We start from the raw sequence: 22,550 nt of genomic DNA, 5'->3' as shown, positions 1-22,550 counted from the left end.
AGAATTCAACTTGTCTCTCCAGCTTGAAATATTATTCTTTTGTGTGCCAGAACTGGGGCTTGAAATCAGGGCATGGGCGTTGTCTCATGAGCTTTTTTTGCTCAAGACTAGTGTTCTACCACTTGCGCCATAGCTCCATTTCTGGCTTTTTGTGGTTAACTTTCCTGCCCAGGCTGATGCCTGCCATCCTAGCCCCCAGGAGGCTGAGATCTGAGGATTGTGGACTGAAGCCAGTTTGGGCAGGAAAGTCTGTGAGGGTCTTATCTCCAATTAACCATCAAAAGCCAAAAGCTGGAACTGTAGCTCAAGTGGTGGAGTATTTGCTGTGAGAAAAAAGTTGGGACAGTGCCCAGGCTCTAAGTTCAACCTGAGGGACCAGCACACATGCATGTATACACACATACACACAAGTTCACACACACACACACACACAAGTTCACACACACACACACACACACACACACACAAATCCTTTTTCTTCTCCAGTGATTTCTTGTCAAGCAAAAAATGCTAACTTGAAAGCACTATTTCCTTCACTTCTAATTACAAATAAGTTTTGACCTTTTATTGTATTCCATTATACAATTTTACATAGTACTATTATGATTATAAGCAATAATTAAGCAAAATGAAAATGATTTCTGAGCTCTACATTTCAGCATATAGATTTACCTAAAAAAAGTACAAACCAAGCACAGTGGTGCAAATTTCCAGGCACTTTCAAGTTGCTTAAATAGTTACAAAATATGTAAGCACCCTGTTTGAAAGCATGAAAAGTTTGGTGTCAGGAGAAAACACTCCATGTATATATCAAATCACTCAACGTTAACATTTGCACAGCTCCGAATATTCCTGAGAAATACCAGTCCCCTTGCCATTGCCATCCACTTTTCCTCATACATCAGCATATCTTGGGGAACCATAACCCCTGTCACTTGATGTACCACTAATTGCACAGAACACGTGTAATGTGTTGCTCATCCAGGGAGAATGCATTGTGTCTTCTTGTAATATCTAAAACAAAAGAAATATGCACAGTTATGGAACAACATTGCTACTGCCAAAAAAAGACTGTGTATATGAAATTGCAGGCATACTTCAATGGATCACTGACATGAGCTATTTGAAAATGACAGAAAGCAGAAAGAGCAAAGGATAACATTACCAGACTTAAGTCTTCAGAGCTGTGTTACAAAGGCAGCATAGCAAAAAAGCAGAAAAGAAATCTGGTTACTCATTAAGTAAAACAGGAGATCATAAAATGCAAATTTCAATAAAAAGAGAGATAATGCAATATTGAAAGAAGTGTTTTAACAGATGGTCATCAAAAGAGCTCAAAACAATAGACTACTGTTCTTTGATAAGAGTTTTATCTTCTAGTATAATAGGGCCCAGAACCATCTGAGGGCCTTCCTTTCTTTCTTTTTCTTCTCAAGGCTAGTGCTCTACCAGTTGAGCCACAGCTCCACTTCTGTCCCTTTTGTGGTTATTTGGAGTTGAGTCCCACAGACTTTGTTGCCAGAGCTGGCTTCGAACCGCAATCCTAGGATCTCAGCTTACTGAATGCCTAGGATTACAGGCATGAGCCACTGGTGCCTGGCTTCACCTGAGAGCTTTTTAAACATTCAGATACCCCAGCTTCTTCCCTGGAGACTTGGAAGTACTACTAAATGAAGATCAAAGTCAGAAGTGCAGTAGGGCATTGGTGGCTCAGGTACCACACCTAGGGCCTGGGTTCAAGCCCCAGGACACACACACACACACACACACACACACACACACACACACACACAAGTACATTTTTCTAAAGTCATTGAGATTAGTTAAGCTAAGCAACACAGAATTTTCTTGGAAATCTACAACTTTACTAATGTAAAATCATTTTCTGGTTCCATAAATACACAAACATGTTCATTCCCAGTATTACTACATTTTTTAAATTAACCATTTTGTGTGACAGAGTTCTTATGTTTAAATTAGATGGAGGAAGATAACAATATATATACCATCTCCACCCACTTCAAGTATTAACTTAGGGCTCAAGCTTTCAAACTTGGGTTTTCAGCTTAGCTTTGAGACTTCAGCACTGAGCCATCAAAATGGCCTAGGGTCACATCACTTATGTTCTCACAAATCATAAGGCTTATATTATTAAGCCTATGATAAAATTTCCTCTTGTCATGACATTAATCTTAAAGCATATGATAGGTTTAAGTGGTTAGGTGTCACAAATTACAAAACATACTAAACACACTACAAATGACCATTGCCAATTGCATTTAATTAAGAAATTTGCAATGATTAGTTTGGTTCAGTTTTTGGAAATAACGGGATTTGAACTCAGGGTCTCGTGCTTGCTCTCCTGGTGCTCTACCACTTGAGCCATACTCCCAGCCTGGATTTTTACTGGTCTTTTTTGAGATGATCTTCAGAACTTTTCTGCCTGGGCTGGCTTCAAACTATCATCTGTTCTATAAGCCTCCAGAGTAGCTAGGATTACAGGAGTATGCTATCAGTGCCCAGCTTGTAATGAATAGTTTTAAGATAGTATGAGTTCCTTTTAAAAAGTCTAAAGCTTGGCGGGGTGGCAGTGGCTCATGCCTGTAATCCTAGCTGAGATCTGAGGATCCAGGGTGAAATCTAAGGATCACGGTTCAAAGCCATCCTGAGCCAGAAAGTCTATGAGACTCTTTATATCCAATTAGCCACTAGAAAATCAGAAGTGGGGCTGTAGCTCAAAGAGGTACAATGCTAGCCTTGAGCAGAAAAGCTCAGGGGCAGTGCAGTGCCCAGGACCTGAGTTCAAACCAAACGAATGAAAAAAATATAATGAAGTAAAAATAACAATTCATTAGAAAGTCAATAGTTTGCATATACATAAACCAGTAAGAACTAGCATTTTCTTGGTTATCTAACAATATGCAATATAAGGAGCTAAACCTTACAACTAAGAAAAATAATTATGTTTATGGGAATAACCAGTATAAACAGGTGTGAAATATCATAGCCAATTTAAAAAACTTATGCTTCAAGGGGTGGAAAATGACTATTCTAAGTATTCTTTTTTTGGTGTGTGGGGGCGCTGGGCCTGGGACTTGAACTCAGGGCCTGGGCACTGCTCCTAAGCCTCTTTGTGCTCAAGGCTAGCACTCTACCACTTGAGCCACAGTGCCACTTATGGCTTTTTATAAGTAGTTTATTAGAGACAAGAGACTCACAGACTTTCCTGCCTGGGCTGGCTTTGAACCACGATCCTCAGATCTCAGCCTCCTGAGTAGCTAGGATTTATAGGCATGAGCTACCAGCACCTGGCTCATTCTAAGTAGCTTGATTACAGTAGGAATAATTAAATAATGTGCCTTCATTTGAATAATTTATTTGTAAGATTAGATCCTGTAGGAGTATACAAATGATGTAGCTGTCAGTATACTTAGGCTGAAAACAGTACTGTATTTTTTTTTATGGTTGGTCGTGGGGCTTGAACTTTGGGCCTGGGCACTGTCCCTGAGCTCTTCAGCTCAAGGCTAGCACTCTACCACTTGAGCTACAGTGCCACTTCTGGTTTTCTGGTGGTTAACTGTAGATCAGAGTCTCACGGACTTTCGTGCCCAAGCTGGCTTTAAACCGTGATCCTCAGATCTTAGCCTCCTGTAGCTAGGATTACAGGTGTGAGCCACCAACACCTTGCTCCAGTACTGTATTTTTTGTATATCATTTGTGAAAAAAAGATTGTAGCTATGTTTTCTATATATTATGAGAAACTTTTCAACAAGATCATTTCAAGCAGCCATCTCTGTAGTCTATGTGTAGTCACATGAACTGTGATATTTAGAGAGAGGTATACCTCCACTGTGCTTATGTGCAGAGTCCAAGGTACCCGAAAGAATGGGGGAGAGCATCCTTGCCTTCCTAGTTCTGATCACTTGGTTGCTTTGAGAAGGAGAAAAGGGCCTTAGAGCTGTTTATATCTATTCCTAAGAAGACTAACGCAAGTAAAGATGGCAAAAAGATGACACAGAACAGTGATTCTGGGCTCTAACATATAACATCATTCCCAGCTACCAAGAATGTGTATGAGAGGACTGCTATAGTCTCACTAACTCCACAGGATGATGAAAGTCTAGCTGATCCAGACTTTTCATGTTATAGAGATGACAATGGTCAGAGAAACAAACTCTTCACTGCAGACTTAAGAGAATTCAAACTAAGGTTCCCACACACTCTAAGAATACAGCATTAAAAAGAAGTTTAGGTATTCAAGAAATTGATTGAAAGCCAACTAGCTCTGTTGTCACAGAATTTTGTTTTTTCACTAGATTTTTCTCATCATGGAACCACAATTCTGTGGATATCAAGCACTGGTGAGGGCAAATTTTGTGTGAGATCCTCCTGCAAGGAGCAATAACTTTCAATCACTGAAATGCAGATTGCATAGGACCAGCCTATGCTGGTACTTGGGTTTGAACACAGGGTCTCCCACTTGTGCAGCTTGCTGCTTGGCTAGTGCTCTACCTTTTGAGCCACACAGCTCCGGCCCTGCTTTTTGGTGGTTACTTTGGAGATTGGGAGTTTCACAGACTTTTCTGCTTGGTTGGCTTTATGCTATAATTCTATAGATCACAGCTTCTTGAGTAGCTAGGATCATAGGCAGAGCCATCAGCACCTGGCTTATCCTTGTTTATTTTAATCTTTAATTGTCTTTTGCAGTTCTGGAGATGAAACATAGGGCATTGCATATACTAAGCAAGCATTCTACCACTAAGCTCTACACCAGCTCCATCTTTAATAATCTTAAAAATTCAGTTTGGAAGCAAGTATTTATCCTATTGGGTGTTTTCATTAGTGGGGAAATGAAAGAAATTTTATGAGAAGCTTAAAAGGCTCAGTCAATTTACAAACATGCTTAATATGTTTAAATGACTAAGTGACAATCCATGTACAAAGTGCAGGAACAAAGATAATCAACATAATCCAGGGGAACTCAGATTTTCAAAATGAAGGCAATAGATATATAAAGGTAATAAGTACTATATGATTACATAATTTGGATCTAAGGATAATCAAGTTTTTCACATGCACGCGCACACACGCACATGCACACACACACACACACACACACACACACACACACACACGCTGTCCCTGGGCTTTTTGCTCAAAGCTTTCCTGCCTGGCTGGTTTTGAACTACAATCCTAAGATCTCAGCCTCATGAGAAGCTAGGCTTACAGGTGTGAGCCAGTGGTACCTGGTTTACTTTTATATTTTTTAGGTTGTGTTTTTCTAAGTCCACTGCAACTGGCACTAACCCTTAGTGATAGGTTAACATGCTAAGATTTGTATAAGCTGTAATAGGTCAGTTTCTAAGTATTGGAAATCACTCAGGATCTCACCTAAAACACTAAATCTAATTTTGTACAGCTATGACATGGTGACATGGTCTGGAGACCATCATTTCATTTCTTTAGGACTCTTACCCTAGTAGATCAATTTGGCATTTCTCAGCCAGTTGCTTCTAATGTCATTATAGCACTGAGCTATATAGCACTGAGCTAATGTCATGCTCAGCACTGAGCATTGCTTCCAGAGCAGTTTTAGATCATTGCTGCATATTTGCTTTTCCTTATAGCACTTAAATGCTTAGGGAAGTTGCAAACAACTTTTAAAATACTGAGGAATTTCAAGGTAATACATTCCAGGCTAAGAGACTTTGCTAATTAACATTTTGGAGCCCTCAGATCTTGTTTTTAGTTTCAACCACTCATGACTTGCCTGCTCATGGATAATGTCAGACAATTCTTTCACCATGTCTCTGAAATTTGACTTTAGCCCTTCATGGTATTCAATTTGATCCTCTTTAATTAGCCGCTCATTTAGTTCAAGTGCAATGCTACATGCTTGTATGAATTTCCTGTGGAGAAAAAAAGGCATAAATTTTATTACTTATTCTTGGGGATTTTCATTGACAATCAATATAGTAACAATCTAGTAAGCTATGACATACTTAAGAAGATTCCAGTTCTCAAATTTCTCACTGTAGTTGTTCTTGTTACTTCCCAGGTCTTGAGCTACCTTCTCCTTTCTTTTCTACCTTTACCCTAGGACTTAAACTCTGGCATCTAACACATATTCTCTAGGAAGCCTATTTTCTTACCTCTGTTGTTGGTATTATACTGGCTGGTTGTGTACTAACATTACTTTATCTGTAGATAGGAAATAATTGGTTTGGAGCTTTTGTTGCATCCAATACAGTGCTGGATGCTATGGTATGAAATATGTTCCCTAGATTACTAAGAAAGGGACAGAGAAGTGAAGGTTTATCATAAAAGTATTTTCAGCTGGGCACTGATGGCTCACATTTGTAATCTTACCTATACAAGAGATAGATCTGAGGATCCTGGTACAAAGCCAGCCCAAGCAAACAAATCTGAGACTCCTATCTCCAATTAACCAGCAAAAAGTCAGAAGTAGAATGTCAGCCTTGAGCAAAAAAGCTAATATGAATCCCTGAGTTCAACCTCAGTACTGGCGCAATGAAAAAGTAGTTTTCATTATTTCATGGAGATATGTTTAAAGTCCATAGATTTTATCTGAGGGGACAAAGTGCCTTATTGTTCATATGCTTTATATCACTGTTATAGTAACTAGTAAGATTCTTTTGTATATGGCATGCATGTATATTTAAAAGGAAAACAATTCTGTTGGTTGTGGGCCTTGGTGCTGTCCTTGACCTCTTTTTGTTCAAGGCTAGCACTCTACCACTTTGAGCCACAATGCCACTTCCAGTTTTCTGGTGGAGATAAGAGTCTTACAGATATTCCTGCCCAGGCTGGCTTTGAACTATGATAGTCAGATCTCAGGCTCCTGAATAGCTAGGATTACAGGCGTGAGCCACCGGCGCCTGACCTAAAAGTAAATTTTTTGAGACAAGGTCTTGCTGAGGCTGTCTTTGAACTATTGATCTTCCTGACTCAGTCTCCCAAGTGCTGGGCTTACAGGAATTTTCATCTATGCATGCATAATTAATAAATATTGGCCAATGAATGACTTCTGGTTACTCTGCAAACTGGAATAGGTGTGGACATACAGACAGGAAAAGGAAATAACACAAATTAGAAGCCAATGAGTAAATAGGTTTGATCTTTCTTATGTATGTTTGACTCAATTGCTTCTCTTGTTATGAATATAAATTGAATGCAAACTGTTCTGAAACAGTACTGGGGTTAAACGCAGGGCCTTTCACTTGCTAGGCAGGTGCCCCAGTCCTTGAGCCACACCCGCAGCTTTTCCTTTTATATATAGACTGTTTTCTAATCTATGACCTTTCAGACACACCTTAGCTTACCAGGATGCTTGCTGTACACGAGACAGCACATGTCCTAGACGGGCAGAAGGCAAATAGAATTAAAGACACGAGACAGCAACAAGCTGATGGACCTCGTCCAATTCCACTTTTACTCCTACCCTAAATGGTCTGAAAATGCTATAACACAAGGTCAATCGGGCAAAGAAGGAAATCATGTAATAAATGTAGGCTTTTGTTTGTGTCCAAAATATCCAAAGCAGTAAAGTAAGTGGGCATATTTAATCTCTTGTGTCACTGGGGCATTGGTAATATTCTAGAATATGAAGTAGACTATGCATTTCCTCACTACTTAAAATACTATTCAGAGGACATGTAAATAGTGTGAAAGCATAGACAGAGAATGTACTTTTTTGGAAGGATTTGTTGAACACTTTATTGTTTTATTTTGTGAGGGGCTTGAACTCAGGGCCTGGGTACTGTCCCTTAGCTTTTTTGCTCAAGGTTGGCTCTCTACCACTTGAGCCAAAGCTCTACTTCTGGGCTTATGCTGGTTAATTGGATATAGGAATCTTATAGACTTTTCTGTGTGGGCTGGTTTTGAACCTGGCTCCTTGGATTTCAGCCTCCTGAGTAGCTAAGTTAATGGGTGTGAGCCACTGGTACCCAGCTTCTTTGTTGTTGTTTTTAGAAGAAAACGGAGGAAAGAATAGAGGTTTTGTAGTGGAAGCACTACAAAACACTTACCTAAACATGTCTTTCAACTCATTTACTTTCTTAGGTGGATACTTGCTGGCTTGACTTTCATTTAAAAAAGCTCTTGCATAAGCTAATGGGCCGGCATTGACCTAATTACAAAGGGAGAAAAATGAAAGAGTTATCAACATGTAATTGAAGGTCTTGCATTTTTTTTTATTAAAACTCCTAAGGGCTGTAAATCTTGTGTATCTCTGTAATAGAAACTTGCCTGGTATATACCAAAACACAAAGAAATCTATTTGTTACTATATTATATTACTATTATATATTTCTATTCTATTTCATTCTATTACTATATTACTTTTTTTTTGTGTCAGTCATGGGACTTGAACTCTGGGCTTGGCACTGTCCCTGTGCTCTTCAGCTCAAGGTGAGCACTCTACCACTTGAGCCACAGCACCACTTCCAGTTTTCTAGTGGTTTATTGGAGATAAGAGTCTCACGGACTTTCCTGATGGGCTGGCTTTGAACCGTGATACTCAGATCTCAGCCTCCTGAGTAGCTAGGATTACAGGTGTGAGCCACTGGCGCCCAGCACTATATTACTATTATTACCTGTTATTACTATACTTCCAACAAATTTATTTGAAAAAATCATTAAAGCAAATTATCTGGAAAGATGATACTCTAATAAATTAATGATTTCTGATATGTAAATAATAGTGCTTACCTAGTCATAGAAATTTATGTTTAAGCCCTCTGACCTAAGATAAAATTTATAGAATTTAAGCCAGCTGCTAGTGGCTCATGCTTGTAATCCTAGCTACTCAGGAGGCTGAGATCTGAGGATCCCAGTTAAAAGTCAGCCCAGGCAGGAAAGTCCGTGAGACTCTTATCTCCAATAAACCACCAGAAACCTGGAAGTGGGAATGTGGTTCAAGTCGTAGAATGTTTGCCTTGAGCTGAAGAGCTCAGGGACAGTGACTAGGCCCAGAATTCAAACCCTACAACTGAGAAAAAAGAAAAAATTGTAGAACTGAAACCTAACTTCTCTATTACATTAACAAAAAATGGACAGATGGACTTTTGTACTCAGTAAGAACATAGCGCACAACAATTAATGCTAGCTCTATACCCCTATGAAACAAGAGAAACAACAAGAAACATTTTACTCTGATCATATAAAATATTTATTGATGGGCTAGGAAGGTGGCTCAGTGGTAGAGTGCTTGCCTTGCATGCATGAGGCCCTGGCACCACATAAGCAGAAAAAGCTGGATGTGGCACTATGGCTCTAGTGGTAGAGCGCTAGCCTTGAGCTGAAGAGCTGAGGGACAGTGCCCAGGCCCAGAGTTCAGGCCCCACGACCGACAAAAAAAAAAAAAATTGATATGAACTCCAGAAATGGAAACAAGAGTTTTTTTTCTTTGTTGATGTTTTTGTTTGATTTCTTGTTTGTTTGTATATCTGTCTTTGGGAGGATAAGAGGGGCACAGAAACAGAGGGACAAATAAATGCAGAAGTCATACTCATTAGATACCATGTTGAAAATGAACTATATAATTTGTGGGTGGGGATGGGAGGGAAAAATTGGGAGAGAGCCAGGGAAGGGGTGACATTGTCCAAAAAGAAATATATTCTTTACCTGACTTAGGTAATTGTAACCCCTCTGTACATCACCTTTATAATAACAATAAAAGTTTTTTGGGGGGAGGGGGGAGCCTGGGAAGGGATGTGAAGGGTAAACAAAGGAGGAGGACGCAATGCTTGGTAAGAAATGTATGCATTATCCTGCCCATGTAATTGTAACTCCTCTGTACAGTATGTTCACAAATAAAAAAAAAGTTTTTTTAAAGAAACACTTTAATCCATGTTGGGTGATCAACATACCTGAACAGAAACACAGCCCTGTAACTTAAGTTGAAGCTGAATCATATCCACATCAGCAGAGGAACAAAGCTTCTGCAACTCTGCAGTTTTGTCTTTTATCTCATCAGTAGCAACATCAATTGGTTTTAAATTAACCTGCTGTTCACAGTTTATAGGAATCCTCTTCTTCACGTAGGGAAATGAGTTTGATGCTATTAAAATGTTAAGATTGATTATTTTTCTTTAGATAATAATTTGTTCAACTGAATTAAATAAAAATCCAGTGTATTTAACTCTCCCCATATTTTCTCTAAAAGATACTTCAGGGTATCCAGTATGATTGCTTCAGGATTGAGAGATAGGTTCTCTTTATGAGACACCTCTAAGCAACTATGGGTGACATGAGAAAACAGTGGTTTGTTACAAGGACATTTTTGTACTAACTTTGAATAGTCAAACAACAAATGACTAAAACTTCAGTTATGTGTTTCTGCTGGACAGCCAGTACTTGTATATACCAGAGAGGATCAAGACAAATAAAAAGTGGACATGAAAGCGGCCTACTTACTTGTCAAGATTGTACGGCGTTTACACTGTTCTTCCACAGAGCCTTGCTTTTTGCCTGATAAGGTATAAGGAGCCTCAAAAACAAATCTGTTGATATTATGATTTCTTTCAAACTCTGTCTTTCTTTCTGTGAGTTCTTTGTCATCAAAGTATGGTTTCACATAAGTGACTTGGATATGAGCATATTTTGGATCAAGTTCTTTGGCATTAACCTATGAGATAAGATATTACCAAAAAATTCAGTGGAAGGAAAAAGGAAGTATTGGTAATTTTCTCCTTTAAGACCTTGTAGGCAAGGATGCTATTGTGATTGTGCTACCAACTGAATAGACACCTACAGAAGAACTTTGTTTTTTTTTAAGGATCTATTTTTTTCTGATTATGAAGAAGTTAGAGAAACCCATTTGGAGACAACTGACATGGTGAAAGAAAAGAAGCTGTGTGTGGTGACTCACACTTGCAATCCTACCTGCTCAAGAAGTGAAGATTGGGAAGATCACATTTCCAAGCCAGTCCAAGCAAAAAAAGTTGGGGCAAACAAGTTCAAATGAACCATATTGGAACTAGTAAAAAGCTAGGTACAGTGGCACATGCTATCACCCTAGCGAAGTGGGAAGTGTAAATAGGAGGGTCAAAGTGCAGGCAGGTTGAGGCAAAAAGTAAGACTCTTATGTCATAATAACCAAAGCAAAAAGGGCTGGAGGCATAGCTCAAGTGGTAGAGTACCTGCTTCATTCTACTAAAAGTGAGGCCTTGAGTTCAAACCCCTGGACCACCAAAGGAAAAAATGAAACATAGAAAGAAAGTAGAAAATGCTGTAATCCTACCACAATGACTATTATATTTGCATTTTCACTTATTTCATTCCAGTCTTTTTTTCTGTGTACATGTATTTGAAAATTGAGATCAGATTGAACATTGTTTTATAATCTTATCTCTAAAATGTTAAAATACCCATGCATTTATATGAATACCACCTAAATAAAAATATAGTTCTATAGTGAAATCACTGATGTGACTTTAATTAGATGTATCTATTCTTCCTCCATGTGTGCAAGCATATGGACAGGGGATAGGAAACGTCTCCAACCTCCTGCTGTTGTTTACCAATCTCCAGACATTAACTGTCTTTTCTCTCCCACTAAAAAGCTAGATGCTTCCAGAAAAACCTCAGAAGATAGCTTCAAACTTTATACACACACACACACACACACACACACACACACACACACACACACACACATTTAAACAGTGTACGAGGTATACACAAATAGCAAAAATTCCCCCTTCTTAGCCAAGACCCAAGTCTCACTCCTCAGAGGTAACTATGGTAATTATTTTATATGTTTGATTTCAGAGCCTTCTTAAGCTTATATGAATATATATAAACTTCTAGTTTTAACACTCACGTAACACTACCTGTTCAGTCCTGCATTTTTCTCTGCGCTTTAACTAAGGCTTGAACTTGTCCTTTAGCTTTTTTGCTAATGCTCTACCACTTGAGCCACAGATCTACTTCCAGAATTTTGTCAGTTCAATGCAAAGAGTGTCATGGACTTTCCTGCCTGGGCTGGCTTTGGATCTGTATCTTCAGAGCTCAGCCTCCTGAGTAGCTAGGGTTATAGGTTTGAGCCACTGGCACCTGGCCAAATCTAGTATCTTAACAGGTTAATATTGATACTTTCTTTTCACAGCTACATGACCCATCATGGGGGTAATGTTGCCATTTACTGAAGTCACAAGGACTAAGATAGCTACACTGCTTCTGGGCATTTGCTATATACATTTTACAGCAGAAAACATCTTTAAACATAAATCCATATGTGTACATCTACAAGATGAAATCTTAAATCTGAAACTGTTGGTTTTAAGGACATATACCTTTAAGATATTGGAAAATAAAAGCAAATTCCTGTTCAAGTTGCCTGTGCCCTTAAGCAAATTTTGATCTTTGGCAGAAAACTAATGCCTTTAATTAAGAAAAAAATCAAATCATTTATACAAAATGCCACAGTATTTGGAAACAACCTATGAAACATCTATCTGTGTTCTTTAATGCCTTTTGATTATTTATAATACCAAATACAATGTAATGCTAGGTAAATACCTGATATATTCTTTTGTTTAGCAAATAAAGAAAAAGGTCTGGCCAGGCATGCTAGTGCATACCTGTAATCTTAGTATTCAAGAAGCAAAAAGTAGGAACATTTTACTAAAGAATAAGAGAAAGTAAACATTGCTGTTGCTACAAATCCTAAACTGTAAATATCCTTCCTACCTTAAACATCAGTTTTCATCCTGGGCATATTCATGGCAACTAGTGATTGGCATTCTTACTGTGTGGTCCATAGAGAACTATGCATTCCCTGTGAAAGGGGTTCTTCTAATTTTAGTGTTTTGGTGATTACAGGGGTTTGAACTCAGAGGCTTGCACTTGCTAGGCAAGCACTCTATCATTTGAGCCACATCACCAGCCCCAAAGTGACTCTTTAGTTGGAACCATTTGCACCCTGTTTGGCAGGGCCGAGTGAGATGAATAACCTCTAGATCAAGACCCAAAGCATCATTTCATTTGAAATTTAACCATAATCACTTCGATTGAACTACAGATATTTTAGAATTGTGTGTGTGATTTTAATAATAAAATATGTAACTAAGAATCAAGGTGTACAATAAAACAATAATAGCTAGTTGTTAAGCATACTAGCTCTCATATCAGTGATTTATGTACCAACAACTCTAATTACTTTCCATATATTAAGTTATTTAATCTATACAACAACCACAAGTACTATTATTTCCATTTTACTAATGAACAAAATAAAACAGAGTGGCTAAATAACTTCCTCATGCTTTTAAACTACAAAATAACAGAGAGTGGAGATTTGAGTTCTGGTCTCTGACTCCAAGACCTCTATTCTTTCTTCCACTATCTGGAGGGTTCTAGTTTCATATTTCACATAGCTAAAATGGGGGAAAAATCAGGAGTATGCTGGGCACCAGTGGCTCACATCTAGCTATTCAGAAGACTGAGATCTGAAAATTGTGGTTCAAAGTTAGCCCAGGCAGGAAAGTCAGTGAGACTCTTATCCCCAATTAACCACCAAAAAGCTGGAAGTGGAGAGCCGTTGCTCAAGTACAGCACTAACTTTGAACAAAAAAGCTCAGGGACAGTGCTCAGGCCCTGAGTTCAAGCCCAATGACCAGCACACAAACAAAATTAAGAGCAATGTACCAAGTCTGGAATAACAATTATTTCAAAATGCAGGGCATATGTTACCTTGTCTGAATCCTGTATTATCTTGACATTTTCTGTGCCAAATTTTTCACCATAAAGTTTAACAAGTCTCAAGGAAATCTCTGAGAGTCCAGTAAGCTTTGGCTCTTTATAGATGTACTCTTTTCCATCCTCTTCTTCAAAAAAAGACTATTAGAAAGGTAAGCAAGTAATTTGTGAAAAGTGTGAATTGACAGGAAATCTCCTAAATAACTAGTAATATTATATCTGAAATACATTTAAAATATGGCTATAAATCACCTAAATATTCATTCTTTCAACTGCAAATAAATGAGACATTGCAAATTCATGACCATATGAATATACTATTAGCCTGAAGAAATTTCCATATTAGAATTTCCTCCTTCCTTGTATACTTACCTGTTTTGTATTGGAAAATTTGAACTGTCAGATATTAAACAGAGGCTTAGCAGAAAGTGAAACTGAAATTCCAAGCCTTATATACTGTACTCTGAACCAATCATTTAGGTATGAGAACCAAATCGAACTTTAAAATTAGAAAATAAGGTCTTTGCCATTGTAATAGATATTTTCTCTAGCCAGAATTCTAGATCTAATAACTTCTGTTATAGTAATCTAATAAGCCAAAGGTGAATATTTAAAGAGGAAAAACAACTTGATGAAGTATACTTACTTGGCCATAAAAGGCAACTCTGAAGAAAGTACCTAAAAGTCTTTTTTTCGTGTGCATAACCTCCAAAATTTTTGTGTAAGCGCCATGAAGAGTTCTATAAACTTGAGTAAGTTTCTGAAAAATGAGAATATATGGATCAGCTTTTTCTTTTAGTAAATAATTGAGTGTCATCAAGATGCATTTACAAAAATAAATACAACATTTAAAAAAAATTAAGGGATGCCATTTACATCCCCCCTCCCCCTCACCACTGTAACAATTAGAGAAAAGTTGTCAACAATTTTAGGTCAGAGTAGAACTTTAGAACTAAAGATGGTAAAATAACACTTTTGTAATATTTTATTCACATTCTTTTTTTTCCCACCAGTCCTGGGGCTTGAATTTAGGGCCTGGCTTCTGTCCTAGAGTCTTTTTGTGCTCAAGGCTAGTATTCTACCACTTGAGCCTTACCACCATTTCCTGCTTTTTCTGAGTAGTTTATTGGAGATAGGAGTCTTGTGGACTTTTCTGCCTGGGGTGGCTTGGAACTGTCATCCTCAGAGCTCCTCCTCCTGAGTAGCTAGGGTTACAGGCATGAACCACTGGTGCCAGGCTTTTATTCACTTCTTGATGGAAATTTATATGTGTGTGTGTGTGTGTGTGTGCGCACGCGCGAGTGCGCGTGCTGGTCCAGAGCTTAAACTCAGGGCCTGAACACTGTCCTTGAGTTTTTTTTCTCAAGGCTAGCGTTCCACAACTTGAGCCCCAGGTCCCACTTTTGGCCTTTTTTGGGCAGTTAATTGGAGATAAGAGTCTTATGGACTTTATTGCAGAGTTGCTTTGAACTGTCATCTTCATCTTCCTGAGTAGATAGGATTACAGGCCTGAGCCATTACTTCCTGGCAGCAATTTATATTCTTAAAATACTGTATTATCTGGGTTTGATTCTCAACACTGTATTATCAACTACTATTTCCTATTTGCCTGAATCACTTTGATTGAAATGGTAGAAAAATTTCCTTTTTGAGCTATTACATATAGAGATATGAGACTAAACAAAGTTCCAGAGCTTTTAGTTAGGAAAATAAAATAAACACACTGAAATTTGTAACAGTTCATAGATATATCCCAAGAATATATCCTACATATCCAGGAAAAAGGGAACACAGCGTAAAATGGACATTATTAAGAATATTAAAATGAGTTGAGTACCAGTGGTTCATGTCTATAATCTGAGCTACTGAGGAGGCTACGATCTAAGGATTGCAATTCAAAGCTAACTGAGGAAATAAAGTCTGTGAGACTTTTATTTCTAATTAACCACCAAAAAGCCAGAAGTGGAGCTGTAGCTCAGGTGTTAGAGTATTAGCCTTGAGTAAAAAGCTAAGGGATAGTGCTTAGGCTTTGAGTTCAAGACTCAGGACTGGCACCAAAAAAAGTAGAAACAATTCAATGTCTGTCAACAGATGAATGGATAAAAGTTGTTGTATATTCATCCAGTGGACAGATATATGTGTCCATAAGAAGGACTCTAGTTCTGATATATGCTATACTGATATAAGGTAACATTTGGCTGATATTGGAAATATACCAAAAAATGTACATCAGTTTCCTAGATATAATTACCTCATTTCAAACAGTATGCCAAGGAATCTATATGGCACCTTTTACCATTTAATTAATGGGAATAGAAAATACATACATTTTCTTTGAGAGCAAAATGTCCCTTGGGTTTCTATTAGTATGTTCTTCATCTAAGAGAAGATGGGACCTATAATTTGAAACTCATAAAGACTTATTGTATGATATGGGTTTTTTTTGTACTGAGATTTGAATTCAGCTCAGTGCGCTATCACTGAGCCATACCCTCATCCTTTTTTTGCTTCAATCTGTTGTTCTGATAGGATCTTGTACTTTTCCAGTGATCATCCTACCTCTATCCCCTTTACAGATAGGGTTACAGGTGTGATGTACCACACTCAGCCAATGGAAGGCTAGGAGATGGGGTCACACTTACCTGTGTTCCTATGGAAACAATGCACATCTTTTTTACTCACTTTTTCAAGATGCTATAAAAAGTGCCCCTTGGCTATCAAGCAATGATTTGTAGTTTGTACAATGGCAGAATGGGCCAGAAGCTTAGTGTTGGGACCTTTTTGATAATAAACTGTCTTGAAATAATTAGGGAAAAAAAGAATGTAATGCTTTGACAGAAAGGGGAATGACAAATCTTATTTTTCCTCCTACGCTATTCTTGGTCCTCTATATGACCTATACTTAATTCGAGGTTATCAATATAGTCTTGAATTCCACCGATTTTTCAAGCATGTCCAATATATATCAAGAGCATAGCAAAGACAGAAAGACCCAGGACCCGAGAGGAGAAAGTAAGTTTGATCAGAACCAGTTTGGAACAGATATGAGAACACTATCCACATGATACTAAATGCATGTGTTTATACCCTCAGAAACTTCTTCAACAATGAAAGACTACCTATTCTTGAGATGTCTCGAGTCTAAAGTCATTCCTTTCTCAGCTCATAGAAGTAGAAATTATGATATGGCCTCAGAGACTTGAATATCAAAAAATGCCTGTTCAGTACTGATGGTAACAGCTGATAATTAAATACTGTCACTCTGTATGGACTATCCTTTATCTACAGTCTGCCTAACAAGTCAAATTGACAAATAGCTCCTCATCTAGGGCTATTACTACTGTTTTGTCTTAGCACTAAATAAGAACACAATCGTGTCTCTATATCCTCTCCCTGCCCTGGGAGGGGCGAGAATAGGGCAACATGGAAGTTCAGTAGCCTTTTCTGGCAGTGGTACCTTTTCTTGTAATTTTCAAGTCCAGTGAAAACTACATTGATTATTTTACATCCTGAAAGAAGGGAGGTGGCCAGATGAAAATACTTTGAGAACTACTGGACTAATTTCTATTTCAATCTTTTACTCAATTTCATTTGGAAAATGTGTATGAACATAAATGAATAGAAGATAGCATAGGAGGGCTGGGAAGGTGGCTCAGTGGTAGAGCGCTTGCCTTGCATGCATGAGGCCCTGGGTTCGATTCCTCAGCACCACATAAGGAAAAAGAAAAAAAGCCAGAAGTGGCGCTGTGGCTCAAGTGGTAGAGTGCTAGCCTTGAGCTGAAGAGCTGGGGGACAGTGCCCAGGCCCAGAGCTCAGGTCCCATGACTGGCAAAAAAAAAGGAGATAGCATAGGAAAATGCTCATTTCAGAGCATTTTTAAGATGTGTAACATTTTGCAGAGCTGGACATAGATCCCATGGCCTTTGTACATGCTAGGCAAGGGCTCTGTCACTGAGATCCATCCCAGTGTATTTATTCAATTTGAAAGTTACAATTCAGACTAGGAATAGTGATTGCCTAGCATGCTTGAAGTCCTGGGTTCTAGTTTCAGCTCCACAAAGAAAGGATAATAAAATTCCTATGTCATAATTTAATGTTAATAAAATTCCTATGTCATAATGTACTGAACCTTCACTCTTCAGAAGACACACAATAGAGTGCTTTCCCCAGGAACAACAACAACAAAAAAGATTTAGGCCATTGATGAAAATGTTAAATTGCTTGCCTCAAACTCTCGGCGCTTCTCGTAAATTGGGATGATTAACTTGGAAATTTCAGAAATCACTTCATAACGTTCTGCCTTCCATAAGCCATCCACACATTGTTCTAGCAACTCCAGCAATACTTCCTGCATTGACAGAAAAAAATCCAATCAGGAATCAATAATAGAGTTTGGGACAAATAAATTGTGAAGCATTTTAAGTTAATGAAGAACAGAGTGTATAAAGTGAACAGAAGTGTGTGACTAGATATTTTTTGATACAGGGTCTTGCTATGCAGCCCAGCCTGGATTTGAATATATGGATCCTTCTACCTCAGCCTTCCAAGTGCTGGTAATATAGGCATGTGCCACCATGCCAGGCTGGACATGACTCTGTATTTCCTAAATCAAATACTAGAAACATTTGGATCAGAGACAAAAAATAAAAAGTTATAAATCAATTACATAAAAAGTCTTCCTATGGGATGTGGTGGTACACACTTATAATTCCAGCACTCGGGAGGTGTTGATGGGAGGATTAAAAGTTCTAGGCTAGCCTAGGCTGGCCCAATGAGATCCTGTCTCAACAAACAAACAAACAAAACACCTTTATGTTCAACAAGAGTTAATTAAGGACAATGAATATACATGCCAAAGAGCAGTAAAAAAAATTACAGCATATGTATCTGGTGAAGGACTTATTTCAAGGATACAAAAAGAACTCTCACAAATCAGCAATAAGAAGTAAATAATGTAATTTCTAAGAATGCACAAGAAAACGTTGCACTAAAGAAGATATTCAAGCCAGGCACTGGTGGCTCACACCTGTAATCCTAGCTACTTAGAAGGCTGAGATCTGAGAATCATGGTTTGAAGCCAGTCTGGCAGGAAAGTATGTGAGACTCATCTCCAATAAAACACTCACATAAAAGCTGTAAGTGGAGCTGTGTCTCAAGTGGTAGAGTACTAGCCTTGAGCAAAAGAAGCTCAGGGACCGCACCCAGACTTGTGTTCAAACCCCAGGACTGGGAAAAAAAAAGAAAAAGAAAGAGAGAGATTCAAGAGGCCAAGGGGCATATGAAACACTGCTAAACATCATTAGTCAAACATATATCTTTTTTTTTTTTTGGGTCCGGTCGTGGGGCCTGAACTCTGGGCCTGGGCGCTGTCCCTCAGCTCTTCAGCTCAAGGCTAGCACTCTACCACTTGAGACACAGCGCCACTTCTGTTTTTTTCTTTTTGCTTATCTGGTGCTGAGGAATCAAACCCAGGGCTTCATGCATGCAAGGCAAGCGCTCTACCATTGAGCCACCTTCCCAGCCCCACATATATCTTTATATACCTCAGTCTATGAGGTATAAATTCATGATGAGGTATAATTTCACGAGGTATAAACTCATGCTAAATAGACTGCTAAAATTAAAGAAGACTAGAAACATGATGTTAATGAAGATGTGCAAAGAGACCTCTCATCATTGCTGGTGGAAATATAAAATGGTCCAACCACTTTGAGAAACATTTTGGAAAAATTTATTATACAGGCTTATACATGAAATATATATATACACACACACACATGTATATATTCCCTAGAATCTAGTAATTCCATGTATTATCCAAGATAAATGGAAACATATATCATATATACCATTTTTATTTTTCATGCTGGTCCTGGGGCTTAAATTCTGGGCCTCAGTGCTGTCCTTGAGCTTTTTGACTCAAGGCTGGCATTCTACCATTTGAGCCACAGATCCACTTCTGGCTTTTTTAGAAGTTAATTGGAGATGAGCTCCACAGACTTTCCTGCCTGGGCTGGCTTCTAACCATGATCCTCAGGTCTCAGCCTCCTGAGTAGCTAGAATTATAGGCATGAGCCACTGGAACCCAGTATATATCTATATCTATCTATATACATAGCATTTTATAAACAAGATTTATTCATAGTAGCTACAAGCTGAAAGCAATCTAAATTCCATAAACACGAGAATGAACTGAAAAGGTATATATTAAGATAATGGAGAATGAATGATGATAAAAAAATTTCAATATACTAAACAAAAGGGTACCTACTAAATGATTTTATGACATCCAGACTTCTTGAAAATGGGCATAGGAAGTTGTATATTGATAGATGTGTTCTATTTTTTTTTTTAGTTTGGTGGTAGGTTGTATGGGTACATACAGTTTTCAAAATTAATCAAACTGAGTTGAGTGCCAATGGCTCATGCCTATCATCTTAGCTACTCAGAATGATGAGAGCTGAGGATCCAGTTCAAAGCAAGCCTAGACAGGAATGTTGATGAGACTCTTACCTTCAAAAAACTTACTTTTAAAAAGCTGAAAGTAGAGCTGTGGCTCAAGCGAGAGAGCACTAGCCTTGAGTAAAAAAGCTCAAGGATAGCGTTTAGTCCTAAGACTGGTTAAAAGAAAGGACTCATCAAACTATTTCCTTAAGATATATACATTTTATTGCAAAATTTATCTTTTATACTGTTGCAAATCAAGACAGAACTATATTTTTAGAAAACTAATTATTCTGAGTTCAAGTAATCAAGTGATAAATGGAGAATTGTTTTTCATTTCAGTATAACTTCTAGTGTCATTATTTTAATTGGTGAGGGCACGAGAGGGAAGCCCTGTTATAGAAACCCAAACAAAGTGACTGTTGGGTGACACCATCCTTTCTATATATGCCAAATACAAATTTCTATAAGAAAAAATTGTGGAACTGGGAGAAAGCGAGGGAAGGGTTGACACTGTCCAAAAAGAAATGTATTCTTTAATCTGACTTATGTAACTATAGCCCATATCATCTTTATAATAACAATAAAAAATTAAAAACCCTCTCTAATATATATAGTAAAAATTCTAAGATATGAAAAAAATGGGAGAACACAAAAGAATTCCAACAGAAGTGTTTGGACAGAAAGCTCATTATAGTTCTTGACTAATCATTAAAGTTACTACTCTCTCTGAGCACAGTAGCTTAAGCCTTATAAGCCCAGCTATTAGGGAGGCTTATATCAGGAGGATTTTGAGGCCAGCTAGGGTAAAAAAGTTAAGGGCTCCATCTCAACAAATAAGCCAGTTGTAGTGATGCATGACTATGGTACAAGCAACATGAGAGCCTGTAGGTCAGATCAGTCTGCAGCTTCCCTGGATGGGGTGGGGAGGGAGATGCTATCTGAACACAAAAAATGGCTAGGTCATAGCTCAAATGGCAGAGTGAGGCCTTGAGTTCAAAACCCAGGACCACTCTAAAAACAAAGAGACATTAAAGAAAAATTACTAGCTGGGCACTGTGATCCTAGATTAATTATTCCCTATTAGAGTGCCTTCAGTGCTGTCATTCTTTGAAGACTTCTCCCTCTTTTCTCCTTCATCTTACCTTAGCCTAAAGCTGTCTCTCTCCTGTGATTTTGCATGTCACATATTATCTGAGCCTTGTTCCAAAGCCAGTGTTCAATGAATCTTTGGTTGTCAATTCACAACTAAACCTGCTTTATTCATATCTGAAGTGCAGAGTAGAAAACTTTCTATTTTAAAATTCTTTTCATACTACTTTGCTTATAGTTGAAGTAAAAGGCAATGTTAACTCTATTTTGCAGCAATATTTTTCCCCTATGCTAATTTTGATCTGGTTACTGAAATGGTCATTTATAGATGGTAAATGTGTTTCAAAACTAGGTAATGGGAACATTTCTTGACACAAGGCTCTATTTGCCAAACAGGAATATCTTCACTTGCGTAGTTTGAAAACTTAAGGCTCATTAACCCTTAGCTACCTCGGAAATCCAGTGAGCTGTGATAAATTTTAATAAACCTAAAATTTAGGAAGTGAAGCCTCAGGCCTTACTTCACTGTAATGGACGTCCATCATCCCTGCGTCCTCTTTCATTGCTCCTTCTTCATCTATATTCGGAGTGATTTTCTTGAAGGCTGAGCATCCATTAGGGAATAATTCTGTGTGGGAAAAAAACAGAAATGGAGTACATTTATAAAACAGTATTTGGTAAATAACAGAGAACCTTACAAGGATTGGCTATTTTTATATAAACGCTGATGGTTTGGAAGGATCAATGTCCTAAATACAAGTTTCAGTTACAAAAAGGGTTTTCAAAATTATTTCCATCGATTACATATTCTGTCAATCTTTTTTTACTAAAAAGTGAGCCCACATTACCTACGAAGAAGTTTATTTTTGACTATACACCATCTTCATTCGCCAGTACAGGCATCACTCTAGTGTGAATTTAATTTATTAAAGATGCAGTCCTTGGAACATCTGTGCTCAATCATCTAAATAAGAGGGCAGGCACATTTCAGGCAATCATGTCTAGAGCCTAATTTCATTGAGATTTGGGACAAAGAGCAGAGCCTAGGATTTGTAAGAGGCAGAAAATAAAAAGATGGATGGATAAAACCTCTTTGGGAAAATGGAACATTTGAACAACTATTCCACCAGTAGCTGTGTGAATTTGCATGTTTACTCCCTTGGATTGTTTTTTTTTTTTTTTTTTGGTCCAGTTGTGGGGCCTGAATTCTGGGCCTGAGCACTGTCCCTCAGCTCTTCAGCTCAAGGCTAGTGCCCTACCACTTGAGCCACAGCGCCACTTCCAGCTTTTTT

At 38.1% G+C, this 22,550-nt stretch overlaps 1 protein-coding gene across 1 annotated transcript in view; it reads right to left on the bottom strand.

The window, feature by feature from the left end:
• Window positions 1-537: 537 nt before the first annotated feature.
• Window positions 538-22,550, bottom strand: part of Dock11 (dedicator of cytokinesis 11) — a 196,254-nt gene continuing 174,241 nt past the window's right edge. The window contains exons 44-52 of the mRNA XM_013019742.1: window positions 21,780-21,886; window positions 17,948-18,070; window positions 14,369-14,482; window positions 13,717-13,863; window positions 10,438-10,648; window positions 9,891-10,081; window positions 8,049-8,149; window positions 5,771-5,909; window positions 538-1,014 (exon numbers count right to left, since the gene is read on the bottom strand). Of these exons, the coding sequence (XP_012875196.1) occupies window positions 895-1,014; window positions 5,771-5,909; window positions 8,049-8,149; window positions 9,891-10,081; window positions 10,438-10,648; window positions 13,717-13,863; window positions 14,369-14,482; window positions 17,948-18,070; window positions 21,780-21,886 (1,253 nt within the window). The 3' untranslated portion in view covers window positions 538-894. The remainder of the gene's footprint in view (window positions 1,015-5,770; window positions 5,910-8,048; window positions 8,150-9,890; window positions 10,082-10,437; window positions 10,649-13,716; window positions 13,864-14,368; window positions 14,483-17,947; window positions 18,071-21,779; window positions 21,887-22,550) is intronic.

The sequence above is a fragment of the Dipodomys ordii genome, unplaced genomic scaffold (genome assembly GCF_000151885.1).
Source record: "Dipodomys ordii isolate 6190 unplaced genomic scaffold, Dord_2.0 Scaffold47, whole genome shotgun sequence".
NCBI lineage: Eukaryota > Metazoa > Chordata > Mammalia > Rodentia > Heteromyidae > Dipodomys > Dipodomys ordii.
This window is presented reverse-complemented; position numbering and strand designations above follow the sequence as displayed.